General features: G+C 43.2%; 2 protein-coding genes across 12 annotated transcripts in view; one reads left to right on the top strand and one right to left on the bottom strand.

Moving 5' to 3' along the window:
• Positions 1-16,695, bottom strand: part of clrn3 (clarin 3) — a 92,948-nt gene that overhangs the window by 40,228 nt on the left and 36,025 nt on the right. The gene's annotated exons all lie outside the window — the stretch shown is intronic.
• ptprea (protein tyrosine phosphatase receptor type Ea) overlaps positions 1-16,695 on the top strand; it is a 59,416-nt gene that overhangs the window by 35,700 nt on the left and 7,021 nt on the right. For 3 of the 10 annotated variants that reach the window (XM_084341477.1, XM_084341479.1, XM_084341480.1), the window contains exons 3-13: positions 9,274-9,351; positions 9,955-10,054; positions 10,523-10,599; positions 11,505-11,549; positions 12,643-12,779; positions 13,607-13,697; positions 14,125-14,201; positions 14,381-14,417; positions 14,506-14,603; positions 15,261-15,380; positions 16,415-16,578. In XM_084341477.1, coding sequence (XP_084197603.1) covers positions 9,279-9,351; positions 9,955-10,054; positions 10,523-10,599; positions 11,505-11,549; positions 12,643-12,779; positions 13,607-13,697; positions 14,125-14,201; positions 14,381-14,417; positions 14,506-14,603; positions 15,261-15,380; positions 16,415-16,578 — 1,019 coding nt within the window. In that variant the 5' untranslated portion in view covers positions 9,274-9,278. Of the gene's footprint in view, positions 1-9,273; positions 9,352-9,954; positions 10,055-10,252; positions 10,361-10,522; positions 10,600-11,504; positions 11,550-12,642; positions 12,780-13,606; positions 13,698-14,124; positions 14,202-14,380; positions 14,418-14,505; positions 14,604-15,260; positions 15,381-16,414; positions 16,579-16,695 lie in introns of those variants that run through there. The other 7 variants (XM_084341481.1, XM_084341483.1, XM_084341482.1 and 4 more) reach the window with 7 other exon arrangements.

Raw genomic sequence — 16,695 nt, 5'->3', positions numbered from 1 at the left:
TTCGTCATTTTCAGCCCAGCTGCCGTGCATTACGCCGGCTATCGATGGCTCTGATTCCAGCCCGTAATTGCGCTGCCGTTGAATAATTGAAAGGGGGGTGGAGGTAAATCCCAGAGGTGTCATGGTGGGAGAAAGATGGATGCCTCGGTGTTCAGTGTTGTCAGGTCGGGAGGTGTAACGGGCCTGGAGGATGATGAGACCCTCACGGAGAGATTATTCCCCTACATACATACACACACATGTTGAGGATGATGGACCACGAGCAGAATGATTTCTGGCACGCTGGTTCTCAAGCAGGCTCTGGCACATGCGTTTCCCATGGACCCCTCCCGTGGTGCGCTTGTGGATTTGTGGGTATGTGCGTGTCCCCATGTGTGTGTGTGTATTTCATGCCAAGCAGCCAGGCAGTAGCTTTGCATGCCAATTGTTAGCAGATTTGGTGCTGAAACGTATGCATGTAGTGCGTTTGTGCACGCGTGTAAATCTGCGGATCAGAAGTGATTGAAAGACCTACTGGCGCCTCGCAATAATTAACTGTGACTGTGTGTGTCTGTGACACACTCACACAAGTGACACTCAAACAAGCCGACCGAGTGTAAGCTCAGATGTGGTGCGAGTGCAGACGACAGACTGGAGTAAATATTTACAACCAATTACACTCTTGGTTTCCATGCCTGACCAGAATTTGACAGTAGCTTTTAAAGGCTGAAGACGTTAAGTCGCACGCTAAATGAGAGCTGCTCTCAAATGTTACAGTTATGGCTGGAATGTTTTTAAGAGGATTATCAATAATCGCTTCTCATCTAGCACAGTGTTATTCTTAACTAATGTGCAGCAGCTAAAAGCTCTCATTTCCAGTGAGGACTGCTCTAATGGCGGTGCTTTTAGGGTCAGACACAGTAGCCGCCATATCTCAGTCAACAGGATGTTTTGGCCTGAACCTGGCAACCAACCACAGCTTTTTTTTTTCTTCCTGCCATTAGCCCATATGGATTTGTCTTTGTTCTTTTATGCAGTAAAAGTTCCTGCATGCAAACATAACACCAGCACATATGCATTTTCTCACACGTTCAGCTCAGGTCTCTTTTGGGAGATGCTACATTTGTTCCCATAGACGTGAAGGGCTGACGCTGCAGAGCGGAGCCAGCAGGTCTCCAAGGTCATTACCACTGCCACAGCGTCTGGGCGCCCTGGGAAGGAGGCAGGAATTGATTAATGACAATGCTAGGAGCGCAGGAGGGGAGGAACCCGGATTGGCAAGAGAGCAGCGCTGCAGAGGTAGAGTTGTTACTGTACAATGGTGCTATAGATAGCTCTGGTGTGAGATACTGCAGCGTGTGACACAACTACAACTAATCTTTATGTATCTAAATTAGGTCTAGCTGAATTAGAGGCACCAGCAGCTCTAAAGCCTCCATCCACACATGCTAGATCCACATAACTCAACAAAAGGTCTAGTCCTTCTTAGACATTTTAATGCAGAAAGGTTACATATTATATCTTTACACTCCTTCCAACGCTTTTTATCAGACGTCACTGTTCTCCAGGAGCTGTTGACTCAGACAAAAGGCAGGATTGACATCAGGTTCTCGGGTTTACAAAGCGTGTCTGTCTGCTGGGTTGACATGTTCAGCATCCCACAGGTGCCACGTCGGTGGCAGTGCTGCTGGTCAGGTTACCATGGGAACGCATTGTGAAGAACAGCGGCATAGGTGTTCAATCAGATCTACATTTTCCACAGTGTACTTTCTAAAATCCCCTCTGAAAGAAGAGAAAACTGGCTTCTCAAAATATATGTACACATGAACTGCTCTGTAATACAGTCTGAATTTGGATCATGGATGTGGTCTTCAAGGATCGGTGGATAGGGAGCAACGCTGATCACCTTGTCCAACTCGGTTACGTCGCATCTGGTCACACATCTGTGAGACGACATGGACACCCCAGCTTCATTTCCTCAGTGAGGACTGTGAATGTAGCGTGCTGTCCTTTAAATAGCTAACCCGGCCCCAAAGGCAGAGAGCACAGAGGCAGAAAGGTGACACGAGGACGACCTACTCAAATAGAAAGCATGGACTTATACGACCTGCAGTTTTCTGGTCGAATTGGACTCCCTTAAAACTTTACCAGCGCTTATTGTTTTCCTTCACATTAGAAACATATACAACTGTAAGAGCACTCCTGTGAGTTGCATTTCAACATAGTCGAGGGACTCATAAGAGGTGCATTTTTAAAATAATGGTCAAAATCTATGCAGCAGAGGCTGTAACCTTTAATTGCTTTGGTAATTTATTCATGTTTGTGTCTGCAACCTGTACTGGTGAGCAACAGGAGAAGACGTTATGCCAACACACACAAAACCCAAAGCATCACCTTCTCCCTCACCACCTCTCGACAGCACGTGCAAACCAACCATTGCCACAAAAATGTTACACCTGTTACTGCAGTTACGGGAACAAACACAATACAGCATCCAACCACAGCATGACTCGACATCACACTGATCAGCTCTTGCAGCTTTGCTCTATAAATAAGACTTCTCTATTCCGCGCGCAGTTCACTCTGCGGTAGCACCACAGTGAGCAAGCTGCTAACAAAGACGAAGTCACTTGATCTTGTTTTAAATAGAGCGCCTTACGAGGACGAGTATGTTGACCCAGAAATAATTGCGCCAACGCTGATGCTGTCACCCACGGCCACATGTGCATATTGTAGGACGGAGCGGGTTCATTAGGTAACACAATATTTGAAAGTGTCTGTGCATAAGAGTGACATCTTGAATTACTGTCTGACTGTTGTCACTGAGTGTCATTCGGTCAATAATGCCATTTCTAGAGAGGGTTATGGTTTATTGACAGATGACACTTAATGATAACGATCTAAAATATGTCAAGATTCCTCCTTGTTCATGACCGTTGTAATGTCAGTGTCATGTCAGTCTTCTGCACATACAACTGGACTTGACATTAAATAAGAGAATTAGGGCTATGCTACACTATAATCATTTTAAAAAGGTACAATATGTAAAAACTGGCCAAACTCAAAATATTACAAATAGGGGGCCGCATATCACTAGAGTAACTCCTAACTGCTGCTAAGTAACTAGCTAGTTAGCTCAGTTAGCCATGCAGCTAGCAGTCCAGAGTGGGAGTTTGGAGAACCATGGAAGTGTTGGCGTTTACACCGCTGGCACAGGAGTGTTACTTATCGTCTGGCATTAGCATTACTGCTAAATCTGTAATAAGCTAACATTGGCCAGCCACTTTATCTGTCTAGCCATACAGTGCTTATCATAATAATTACTGTGTAGCCTACATTCAGTAGGATTTGCAGTTGATTTAAAGGATTAATATACACATACAGATGCCACTCTCTTGTCCGTTTTGTGTTAGCTTAGCTTAGCTTTAAGACAGGAAGCAGGGGAAAACAGCAAGTCACAGCTTGATGCTTTTGACACTATTTTTTAAAGAATGTTACAGAACACGTTACAATACATGCATTTTCACCCCTTGTCTACCCTTCCTCATCCCTGTCTTCCCCCCTCACCCATGGCGGCCTAACCCGCCCCTCTCCTCCGACCATCTTGGTGAATGAGATGAAAGCTGCGTCACAACTAGGTTATCTGTCTCTTCCTCAACGGTGACTGGGAGATGGTCCAGTGTGCTCCTTTTTTTTTAATTAACCAGTTAGTTACAGGTCAATGGATGTCTGGCTGTTAACTTCAATATTAACCAAAATTGACATCTCTTGTGCAGGAAAATGACAGTGATATTGATTTTCTCACCTAGTTCTCTGCAAGAAAGCGATTTAAATTGTAAAAAATGTTTGAAGAAGTGCAGAAGTTAAGTTACTGGTTGTTTTTCCTCTAATAAGCCATCTCGCAGGTTTCGGTTATATAAAAAAGAACATGTAGCCTGAAGGGTAAACAATCTGGCAGCTTTTTTTGCTCAGAGGACACAATGTACCTAGTGGCCGCTCGCCCTGTCTCATCGCCCCTACACCCACCGCCCATTTTCCGAATTCCCCAGCTGATGTATTTGAAGAGACAGAGAGACTCTGTGCCCAGAGAAACCACATTCAGTGGAACTGACAGAGCTCTGTCCACGGGAAGACGCGATGCCAGGGAACACCGCGTTTCCTGTCAGAGGCGAAGACAGCCAATTTCTCCGTCTTATCTTCTAATTGTAACGAGCTTGTCCTCTTCTGATAGTCGGGTTTCTGGGGCTAATTAGTGAGACAATAGTGGAGAGCTGCAGGGGTATCATTATGTCACTCGAGGCTTGTTTTTTTTAAAACCCAGACTGAAGGAATGACAGAGCAGGAAGCACACCACAAGGAAAACACAGGTCCACTGAGAGGGATAGCTCATCCTCCAAAAACAAAACACTGTCAGGGGCAAAACATTTATCAGCTTTTTGGTTTGGGACCATAAAGATTCACCATGAGTCAGAATCCCCCACGCTGTCTTTTTCATGCTTGGAGCTAGAAGAAAGAAGCAGAAGAGAGGCCTTGTAGTGGTCTGTTTGTATTCTCTGTTGCCTGGCTGTGAGATATGACACGATGATATCCGTGCTTGTCCAAGCTTTTGTTTATATGCTGTGAGGTATGCAGGTACTCACAGGTGGGAGGGTTGTAATCAGCGGAGACGGAGCTGTGAGTCACACAGTGCATACCAGATGCTGGAGGACTCTATAAACACATAACACTGGCCGTGGTGTTGTCATGTACAGTATGGAGCTTGTCTGAGTGATGACATGATTATGATCAATAGTATTCAAGTGTTTTCGTGTGTTGAAAGCTGCTGTCTGAGTATTTGCATATTGTGAAATTAAACAATGTCATTGGCTGTACTCACAAGTACTCACTTACATGCTGTACTAATGAAAACATTGACCAATAACTCGGAGTACATATCGCTTTAAGACTGACTTAAAACAAAAAAGGATCTCCGTCCAGACTAAAACGTGTATCAGATGGCAGTTCATCTGTACTGGGCCTGTGCGTGCCGATGTAAACAAGAAGCAGATCGTAAACACTATGGTTGGTTGCTTAGTTACTGAAAATACTATGACGGAGGCAAGGAAACGACTGTACTTCACAGACTCTTCCTGGATAATGCTGTTAAAACATCGTTAGCAGCCATTTGTGTCTCTCTTCTCTATCATTGATGTCCGATCATGTCCTTCTAAATATGGACAGCATAACATCCATTTCGTCAGTGTACTATTTCAAATACTGAGAAATCATATGACTAACACGTACTCCGAGTTCACACTCGCCAGTGTTGTGACATTCACTGATGAGAGCCTGATTATGAAGCGAAGGGGCGTTGGTGTTTCCCAGAAGATCAATGTTAGGGACCTAAAATGCAGTTCATGAAAGGCCAAGGTGCAAAGACAAATGCTTTGTTTTAAGAAACCCTTGTCCGTGTGGACAGGGCCTGCAGTGGTTTGAGTTGAGGCATAATCTCCTTCTGCCATCATATTAAATTGGTGTTTGAACTGCAGCTCCTGTCAATACAGCTGAAGGCGTCCCATTCTGCAGCCCAGGACGACCCGCCGTGACACGGAGCGAACTCTGTGCATGCTGGGTAACTCGGGACACACACGGCACTGAAATAACTGTCCGACTAGCTGGCCAGGACAATACCCTTTCCCCCGGGCTACTTGCAAATGTCTCCTATCGGAAAAATAAGGACGCCTTAGAACTTCCCCCGAGCTGACATCTCCCATGACCTATTTTCATTATGGCTGATGGTTGGTGACTAGCTGCGGAGTGCTAAATGGAGAAAGGACAATACACAGTTGGGAGCACACACACACAATGTGATGATAGCCGTTTGCCCAGAGTCTGACCCGAGCTAAATGATGACGAACACTAATAGTCTAATTTGAGACTTGTGGTGTTGGCTGGTTTGTGCTGAGCGAGGAGAAATAAAAAGAGATTAGATACCCGGAGGCAGAGGAAGCTGCGTTGTTTAAAGTTACGTGAGGGACATTTCCCCACAAAGAGAGCGGAAAGGAAGTTGGCGATCTCCTCTGAGATGCTGGAGAGGTCAGGCTAGAGATCGCCGCAGTGACAAGATGGGAAAAGCTAGAGAGCGAGGAGGGGGAAACAGGCTGAGGTCCCTGAGGAGCAGTTGAGCCACGCAGGGGTCGGAGGCTAACATGACATCTCCGGAGGTGATGGAGAGGAGAGGAGCAGCAACACTTTACCACAAGACACAGCCCGGGGGCGAGCTATGAGCACTCTGCTGGGGTGTCCCCCTGTTGAGCCATCATACACACAAACAAACAAACAAACAGACAAGGCATACATAAAATTCAATCGAGCTTGTGTAGTGGAAAGTCCCAAATGGCGCCGAGAGTTACCACACCACAAAACCTCAGAGTCCTACCCTCAGGATCAACACACGGTACTAACTCAGCTCAATATCCTCCCCCTTCATCCGAGCTTGTGACATTTGCAGACAGAGTCTTAAAGAAGAGGGGGGATGAAGAGCGAGGAGAGCTGGGGGTAGCACTCTCCTCCTCTCCTCTCGTCTCTCATTAGAATTCTCTCATCAGTCTCCCCCATGGGGGCAAGGAGGGGGGACATGTCAGGGTTTATTAATCGCTCCAGGAAATATTATTGACCTGGACCTTCTGCTCCCTCTCTCCTCGCTGCAGTCGGTGTCTCTGCTCTGCTGCCTCTACATTCCTCCGGTGTCCTGCCTGGACACATTACAGGACACTGCGGCACAGCGTGGAGGCTTCAACACACAGTGTCTTCATTGACTATGCACTTGGCCTGGGCTTTTCTTTTCACCGCAGCTGCAAAGCACACACACACACACACACACTCACACACACACACACACCTGCAGTGCTCTGCTTCATTATGGCAGTTTATAGCAGCTCAGTGCTAGTGTGCTTTGCTTAGATCCCAACTTTTACAGCGCTTTGGGGTAAATAAAGAAAAAAAACCCTCAAGGCTTCATGGTTTTCTTTTATAAATTACTATGGCTTTCAAAAGAACTGAGGTGCTTAAATCAATGTGATGTGAAACCCGCTCTGAATGCTCAAACGCGAGAATCGATCGGAGATACTCCTCCATCCTCCCTCCGCTGCATTCTTCTTCCACCAGGAGAAAATGAGGGAGTGATCATTCAGCTGAGACTCCTAGATGTCACTGTGTGCAGGGAGGGGAGGGGGTGGGGAGTCTGGACGGAGCTCATGGTGCTGTGGGTGTCGGCGTGCACGGCCCGGCGTGCGTGTTAGCGATGCATGTGTTTGTGTCGGGGTGATGTTATCAAAGAGGAAGGGAGAGGTGGCAAAGAGCAGAGTGTGAAGGGTGTAGGTGTTAAGCCCGTCGCTGCCGGAGTCTAGATTTCTTTTCTTGATACATCGTGGTCAGCTTGGCTTAACTACTCATTCTTTAGTTCGACGTCAGCTGACATCCAGGCCTTGTGTTGGCACGCATGTTGCATCTGTTAGTGTTGTGATTTGTAACATATAGCACATTAAGACCCTGCGCGTGCTATATCCTGGAAGGGACGCGTTTCAGCATGGCATTGCCACGGAAACAGCAGAAGGAAACAGCTGTTATCAGCTCCGAGTGGCATTTAAACAGCTCAATCTGATAATGCACTGATTAAAGCGAGTCCATATGCCTTATTAGAGTGGTGAGGAGCACTGCATTGAGTAGGGATGGGTTCAATTAGGGTTGGGTACCATTAACATTTGAACCGATGCGAAAAAATATATCAGTTGTAAATTATAAGATGCCAAATCAGGTGTAACACTGGTATTTCTTCAAAAAGAGGGAGCTGTTCAAAGACCTGGAAGCAGCAGAACAAACTTGTTTTACTCTGTGCACTTTATTCAACGTTGATAACTGGACTAACAATATAGAAACTGATGGAATATCAGCACAGTATTGGACTTTATATAAAAATATACATAACTGTCAATACTTGGAACATTAGTGTAACAGTGGGCAGGCCAGAGCAGAAGAAGCAGCACAGACATTGTCTGTTATATTGTTCTTGTTACTGTTGTAGTGCTTGCATACTATAGTATGCCAGTAAATTCCCATACTATTGGTGTCATACTATGGTGTCAAACATCAGAAAAAAATCTAAATTCCTGTTTTAGTGTACTGAACAGCATGTTGGTAAGGAATTCAGCCAGCAGCTGAGTTTTATCAGATAATTTAAACCATGACAGCCCAGTTATCTCAACTGTTTAACTAAATACCTCAAGATGTCAGTGAAGTTGTCGGTGCTTCACTTCAGGTTTCACCTTTCATAAAGGGGTTTAACTTTGGCTGTGGGCACTGCGGGGAACACTTGGTGTGTTTCCTCAGGTTAGATGTGGTCCCTTGATCAGATCTGTATTTTATATAACAAGTGTTGCCCGACTCACTTGAAGCAGGGGTGACGTCTTGCTCTTTATCTTCCTGTCTATACTCTAAAGATGTGCTATGAGGTAATGGAATTTGTCACCGTTTAACCACAACTTTAATACGTTTAAGAAGTCCAGTGTTTGGGCAGTGGTCCAGTGTTTCAGCAGTGTGGTTGCAGATTGCAACCAATTTAACACTCCTCGTCTCCCCTACGGTGGCCGCTAAATACGCAGAAAATGTGAGAGGGCCTCATTAGAGCCAGTGTTGGGTTCTGTCAATCCAGGGCTACTGTAGAAACATGGCAGTGCATCATGGAGGAGACGGTGGAAGATATCTCTGTAGGTATAAAAGGCTCCTTCTGAGATAAAACACAATGACGCTTGGTTTCAGGTGATTATACACTAATTCAATCTTAATTATGGATAACATCCTCTTTATTATCCTCTTAAATCCTACATACTGGACCTTAAACATATATGTCACTTTTCTCTCTTATATTCATTTAAATTTCTCTTGCATGGATGTTATTTTTTTTCTCAATGGGTTGGTGAGGAAGCGTGTCATCATGGCCAGCCTTGCTTTACATATATTGGAGTCTTGTGCCCCCATGTGGACATGTTAGGCGTTACACTGTGAGCTTTATGACAGCACTAATGAATGACCAGGATATGAGTGTGTTGTTCCATTGTGCCTTCATGAACTTTGCACCGATGAGCACATTCCCAAAAGCGTCAGTCACCAATAAAGAAATATGCCTCAGATCTGTCAATGGCTTTTGTGTTCCCCTAATGGTGATATTATCCAGCGGCCATGTTCCCATGAATCTTCACTTTGCAAGACATGTCTGGCACTAAATTTAATATCCGTCTTCATTTTGTTTTTCTGCAGTCACAATGGTCCCACTTCTGTTTTTGGTGGCAACCACAACAACATCCAATTCCACCGGCAGTGGCAACCATACGCAAGGTAAGAACAATAACAAGAGCGATGCACCTCGACATGTGAGACTGAGTAGCACTGAACAATTTGAGATAGCGATAAAATCCCATCGCTCTCCACTGCAGTCATCACTTTCCTCCAAGATATGATTATTATGCATCTTCCTCGGCGCATGCATCTGCTTGATGATAGCCTTTTCTACAGCCTTGTTATTACCGGATCACAATGAACTTCAGCAGCCCTGGACAGTAATTTATGGCTTATTGTGCGTCTTTATAAACATAGTTAATAGCTGGTTGTGTGGCTATGAGTCTTGGCTCGGTCTCCATTCTTAAAGCCTCTGATTTTCTGTTAGACACACTGGCAGGATGAAATGAGCTGATGCTTATCTCTGTAGACAAAATACTGCTGAAGAAGCCAGTTATTAAATCAGGCCTGTGGCCAGTAGAGACCATGGGAGGTGTGTTGCTGTGCCAAGTTTTGATTTTGTTTTATCGCATATCCACGAGGCCCAAACACATGAATGCAGCCGCACACATGCACGTATATCGTCGTCCTTGCACCCCTCTTCCTGCCTCTTTGTTGACGGTGCTCCCTGACCCCCCGGCTCTGCCTCTCCTTCTTCCTCAGCAGGCGACTTGACAAACCCAAGCAACCACATCCTCCCCACCGTGCTGGTCCTGTCCCTGCTGCTGCTCATCATCGCACTGCTAGCCTGGTACTTCCTCAGGTAAACTCTCCCACCCTGCAAGGACTCGCCCACCTCAGCTCACCCCCCTCGCCGGGCCTCGCTGACTGGCTGTGAGCCAGGCTCGGGGGCAGAGCTCAGGGTGACAAACACTTCCTCCTTTAGTCATTGAGGCGGAGCCCAGTCAGGAAGTGCTCCTAGCTGCCTCCCTCTCATGCTTAGTGAGAGGAGAACAGCCAGACAAGCAACACAGGAGAACGAAGAACTAATTCTATACATTTTACAGACTGGATTGCTGTTTCCAAGACATCAGCTAATGAGAAAGAATAGCTTTTCAAGTTTCAGATGGTAGGATAGGCTTTTGTTTAAAGCTAAATACATCATTTGGGAAACCTTAAGTATTGTTTAGCTCTAATATGAAGAAGAAGTTGAACTTATTTTGCCATGACATCATCGAATCTCGTGTTTTTATGCGATTGTTCTTCTCATTTTCTTTGCCTTTTTTGCCAGCAGGGTAAGAAACCAGAGAAAAGCAGTCGTCACAACAGTTGACAAGAAGATACCAAATGGCATCCTGGAGGAACAAGGTAACATTGTGATGAATAAACTGGAGATTGTTGAGAAGCAGCAAGACAGACTGTAGATTGTGAGAGCGACAAAAGAAGCATAGTGAGAAAGTAAAGAAGGCAAAGAAAGAGAAGGAAATAGAGACAGCAGTGTAAGGTGTAAAGGTTTCAGTCTTACAGTGCGTCTGTGCTCTGTGTGAAGATTGTCCCACCAGTGCACTGTGGTTCTGTTATACTTCCTGTGGTTAATGTGCACAACACAAACTGTGCTATCCACACCTTCATTTATAGCTTTTTGAAGCTGCATGTGAAGTTAGTATACGCCACACAAGAGCAGTTCCCACTCCTCTTGACAGATGCATCTTTGTTATTAACAGCCGATTTGTGTGAAGTACGCCAACAGCTGTTGGACTTTACAGGAAACGTGAAACATGTGTCGAGGAGCTGTGAGTGTTCTTTAGGAAGTAATTTTTTATCTGGCGTTACAAAGGAATGTACAGAGCAGGTTGTATTCCTAAAGATAGGAATGTATGGCACACCTAACAGTAGCAATAACAAACACTGAGTTAACATCAAGGTTATCAAGTGAGCTGCTAATTCATGTGATCGTTATCATGACACTAGTTTGTTGTGCTGGGAAAGCATGACAGTATTTATCCAGATGTTATTTTAAATCCGTTAAATAAGTAGATGTTTTGCACAATTTTGAAAGATTAAGATTATCAGCTAGTTCTTATGCATAATTAAATACAAACCGTCATACACAGGTTTGTTAAACTGTGTCAAGAGTTATGTGTGGGCACAGAAACTGCATGTTCCTGTGAACAGGATGCTGTCAAAATGAATCAAATGCTATCTTTATCATCAGTGCTGTTTTGCCTTTATGTGTGTGTGCCGTGTGTGATTTCACGTGTGTTGTGTTTTAGAGTTCGGATACAGTACTGAGTCGTTATACACCATTGTACCACCAGGTCAGGTATACAGGGTGGCGGTATGATGAACCTCATATTACTAACACTCTCTCGGTACTTTTTCAACCTACATTCACCAAATTTTATGAACCCTAACCGAATGCCTAGTCGGGTGCTTCCTTAATAGAGGTTTCCACTCAATAAAAACCTGCCTACGGGTCGCTGTACGTGGCTTCTCCCTGGGGTTCCTTGGTTCTCTAACACCTGTTGATGTTCGGTGATCATAAAATACTTACACTCCTTTTTTTTAAATTATCAAGGCGTTGGCTAACACACACCAACGTGTCAAAAGATATTAAATCAATTTGATCTTTGATGAGTCCATGTAGATTAGTTTGATAAGCTTATAGTCTTAGTCAGTGATTCCCAACCAAGGTCACTTCTGCTTCTGCAGGGGAGTAGATGGAAACATTGACGAAGGGGAAACACGTAACTGCAGTTGAGGGTACATAAAAATGAGTAAGCAAGCGAGCAGAGGGGGGCCGGTTAACTAAATGTAATGGATAAATGGTTGAAAAAGGTAGTTAAAAGTAGCTGTAAGATGTGGATGAAATATTTAGAATACTTAGCACAAACGAATGCACAAATTGTTGAAATAACATGGCTAAATGCATAAATGGTTGTAATAGTTAGCTCAAAATCATAGTTTAAATGGTTGAAAGAGCTAAGTATTGAATAAACAGTTGCCACATTCAGTTTCTGCCACTCTGAAGTGGTAGTAGTAAAAACTAATTTGGACAAACCGACAAACACTGACAGTTACAGTAACAATTTCCACTTTTGTACAATAACAAGAACTATTGTTAAATATTAACTCAATAACTGAAATGCAAATGTTTTGAACAGACGGTGGTGTTGTTGTTAGGGGGGTACTTCTGGGTACATTTACATAAATGTTGGGAACCACTGGTCTAATTAAACCCAATCCTGTTTTATTATTAATTCCTTTTAGTCGTTCATCTGATAATTATTGAATAATTCACAAAGTGAAATCAGTTAATTTCTTTAACACAACAAATAATTAACCACAATAACATTAATCTTGATCAGTCCGGCAGGGATGATAAACCAACTGACTGTTCTTCCATTACAGAGCAACAGACGGTGGTCCTTCTGCCCAGATCCCCTTCAGCCTCCAAGACCTACTTCCCCATCCCAGTGGACCACCTCGAGGAGGAGTACAGGCTTCGCTCAGCTGACGATGGCAAGCTCTTCAGGGAGGAGTACAATGTAAGCGTACCCTCTTTTCTGCGTGAAGATTAGAGTCTTCTGTATGCTGTCTGAGTGGTGGAAGACGTGTTTTTTTTTTTCATGCATCTGGGGTTAAAGTACAGAGTCACTGTGGTGCATACGAGAAGAAGAAGATACATTTGGTTGAGGTCTGTTTATCTGTTTATTTTTAATGAGGTGTGGTTAAGCACTGTATTGATTTAGCCTCATTTGAAGTGCTGTGCAACAACCAGAACTGACTGCAACTGTTATTTTAAATAATAATTACTGCAAACAATAAAGTCCCCATATTATCATCACTATTTTGTAACTTATGCAGCTTTTAAAGATGATTTTGAAACGGTATCTTGGACCTACGATGTGTTTCGTGCTTTCAGCTGTGGCAACAAAACCACATACAAATAAAATATCTAATATTGTAAAAGGGTTTTCCCACAAAAACTAGACTTCCGACTTATTTGGTATTTTATATTCAGGAAAACTACTGGAGATGTATTGCATGTGTCATATTGTCCATGACACATAATGTACATATACACACACCTACAGGCATGCAAAAATACCCTACTGCCTATTTGTGACTATGATTGAGGATCTGAGTCAAATAAAGTGTATGACTCACAGTCTATGTAACGCATACAAGTAGGATTTTTACTCAGAGCAGACAGAGGAAGTTGAAGTTCTCTGCTTTTAATGAAGGACTGTTATTGTAGGTAGCAGAGGAAGTGCCTTACATACGGCAGCACACAATGCACACGAGCGGTTAAAAGTCAGCCTAACTGTTTTAAATGGTTGGTGTAGGATCTGACTGTATTTCTGATTTGTAGTCCTTGCCTGGGGGTAATGCCCAAGGGACGTACGAGGAGGCCAACAAGGACGACAACAAGGAGAAGAACAGATACCCCAACATCCTCCCCTGTGAGTGTACTTTCTGTTCTGTAGGAACTAAGTTTCTTTTGACTCACACCCAGAGTTCAGTTTCCTGCCTGTGTGAGCACGTGTCTTTGTGTCTCCAGCTCAAATACAGTAGATCCTCCAGCTCGTGTATTCATTCATAATGAAACAACTCACTGAGACTTTCCTCACCCTTCTTTTCCGTTTTACCATCGCAGTTCTTATCATTCATTTCTGACGCATTAATAAGTCATTTGTTTGTAGCGCTTTCCATGACAGCTCAGTAATAACATGGTAATAATATGACAAGGAGCTAACTAAATAACATGTAATCACCAAAGTAACTCTTTGTGGCCCTGATTTTCATCCCGATTCATGGTTATTATACAGAAACTACCAGGTAATTCCCTTACAAACTCTCTAAACTTCCCGATTGTATTTTTGCCAACAGATGATCAATCCAGAGTGGTGTTGACTGCACTGGATGGAAATCCCTGTTCGGACTATGTGAACGCTTCTTACATTGATGTGAGTTGATCTTTTTGGTGTCTGGTCGTTGTGTTGAGCATAGTTAACACAAACACTAACAAAACTTTGTACCTAAATAAACACTATTGTTTTCATTTTCTTATTTTGTTTGAATGTTGTGCTCCACAAATTCTTAAATATACAGTATATTCTTAATGAACTTTATTATTTTCTGACAGGGTTTTACGGAAAAGAACAAATTCATAGCAGCACAAGGTAAGATATATAATGCACTTGGAAATGACATAATTGTGTTGAAGTCTTGGTTATTTTAATTAATTAATTGAACTTTATTGTCTCACAGGTCCAAAAGAAGACACCACAGCAGATTTCTGGAGGATGATATGGGAGCAGAAAGTAGCGACTATTGTCATGCTGACAAATTTGAAAGAAAGGAAAGAAGTGAGTGATTTTTAGCCACGTTTATTTCTTAAATGTGTCTCGTGTTAAACAGGTTTCCTCACGGAGCTCAAGTACTCAGAATTACACATTTCTGTGGGGGTTTCCTCTTCAGCCAAGTCTCTGCTCTGACACCATGAAGGGCTTAAGTGAGCGTCACAAAAAGATGTGAGAAGAAATGTGCTTCAAATAGACTTCACTGGTTGTGGTCAAAGGTGAAATGATGGCGTTTAATTTTAACTAGTCATTTCACACCTGTAATCTCCCCTCTGACATCTCTTTTCTCGGCTATAATTGCACAATCTTTATTGTGACTCATCTGAACCAGAGCTCATTCGCTGAACAAGGAGAGAGGAGAAAAAGGCTAAAAAGATCAATAAGAAGAGAATCAGAGAGGATTTAAATCAGTATGTGGATGGGTTGAAATCAATGCCTAAATAATGTGTTATTAAGTCCTCCAAGTCAGTCCTATATTGAGTGGTTTCACCTCTCTCACTTACACTAATATGGGCCGACTGGCTGTGAAATTGAAGCATGTGTGCCTTTTCATTTGAACAATTGCGTCTCTTGAGAGGAAAGTCCTTGAATACGTTACAGAAGAACAACTCCTCTTTAGGTTCTTTAATTTATTGAATAATGGATGTCATTATCTCCCCGCAGGACAAGTGTTACCAGTACTGGCCAGATCAGGGCTGCTGGACGTATGGGAATGTGAGGGTGGCAGTGGAAGACTTCACCGTCCTCGTGGACTACACCATACGCAAGTTCTGCATACAATATGTAAGTATCAGTAAGCGCTTATATGATGGTGATTAAGGGCTGTTATAGGTGAGGAGGAAGCTGGGGACTCTGAGATTATTAAATAACACATTTGCAAGAAAACTCAGAAATTCTCTCAGCATATTATAATAAGCGTCCAGACTCTGAAGATGCAATTCTGAGAATCAGGCCAATTGAGAAGAAAGCAACATACCAATGTGGATTTGGCAATTCTGTGCATCAGGAACTGAAATACAACTGACCGATGCCACAATATCACTGGTTATGGGAAATTTTTGTGTGAGTGCCTTTGATAATGTGACTCTGGGCTCAAAATCATGATTTGTTCCTTATTGCTTTCCTTGGGTGTGGTTTTCATATAAGCTAGTGGTTTATATTTTTTTATTTTCTCACGTGTAATGTATTTATGTGAAACAAAAACAGAAACATCAAAGTGTGGTTTCATGCCAAAACAAAAAAGTTTAGTTTTTAGTTTTATGCCTTCAAAGTCTGGATGCTTTTAATAATTTTATGATTCTGGGCGCAAAAGCATGAAGATTTCCTTTTTGCCAAATCCAATTGCAAAGTATAATTCGATGAGGTCATCACCAACCCTGCGAAGTGAAGCGATGTGGATCCATGATCCAAAACACTACTTCTGAGTTTTAGTCTCGTAATATTCTCAAAATATTACACCTCCTCCCTGGTTCTGTAGGGATTTATTTGTATTTGTATTTATTTCTACAATGGCCCTAATACACACAGTTGTAATGATCATGTAGTTATTGTTAGAGTGGGAAGAGTGTGTGAAACATTACTGCATGTTGTATCACGTGTACTTCAGTTCCTTTTTCATATTAAGCCAGTTAAACTGTAGCTTTGAATTTCAGGAGAATAGAGAACTTCTTGCTCCATGGTACAGGAAATGATCTGCATTCATTGAAAGCTGTTTCTACCTTGATTCTGGTTCCTGTTGAAACTTATCAAAAGATTGCCCTGGGGTATGCTATGCTGATGTTGTAAACACTGTTAACTATGTTTGTGTCTCTATGTAGCAAGCCAGCGATGCCGCCAAGACTCCCCGCCTGGTCACCCAGCTCCACTTCACCAGCTGGCCTGACTTTGGAGTTCCTTTCTCCCCCATCGGCATGCTCAAATTCCTCAAGAAGGTCAAAGTGGTCAATCCAACCTTCTCCGGGCCTATTGTGGTCCACTGCAGGTACCAGACTGCTGAGCTAATGGGTCATTGTTCATTATTTTGTTGTTTACTGGGATCTACGTGCTTTTGACTGACTGTTCTAATTATCCAATTTGTTTCTATGGAGATAAATGTATT

Source organism: Pagrus pagrus (assembly GCF_965226575.1).
Source record: "Pagrus pagrus genome assembly, chromosome: 21".
NCBI lineage: Eukaryota > Metazoa > Chordata > Actinopteri > Spariformes > Sparidae > Pagrus > Pagrus pagrus.
This window is presented reverse-complemented; position numbering and strand designations above follow the sequence as displayed.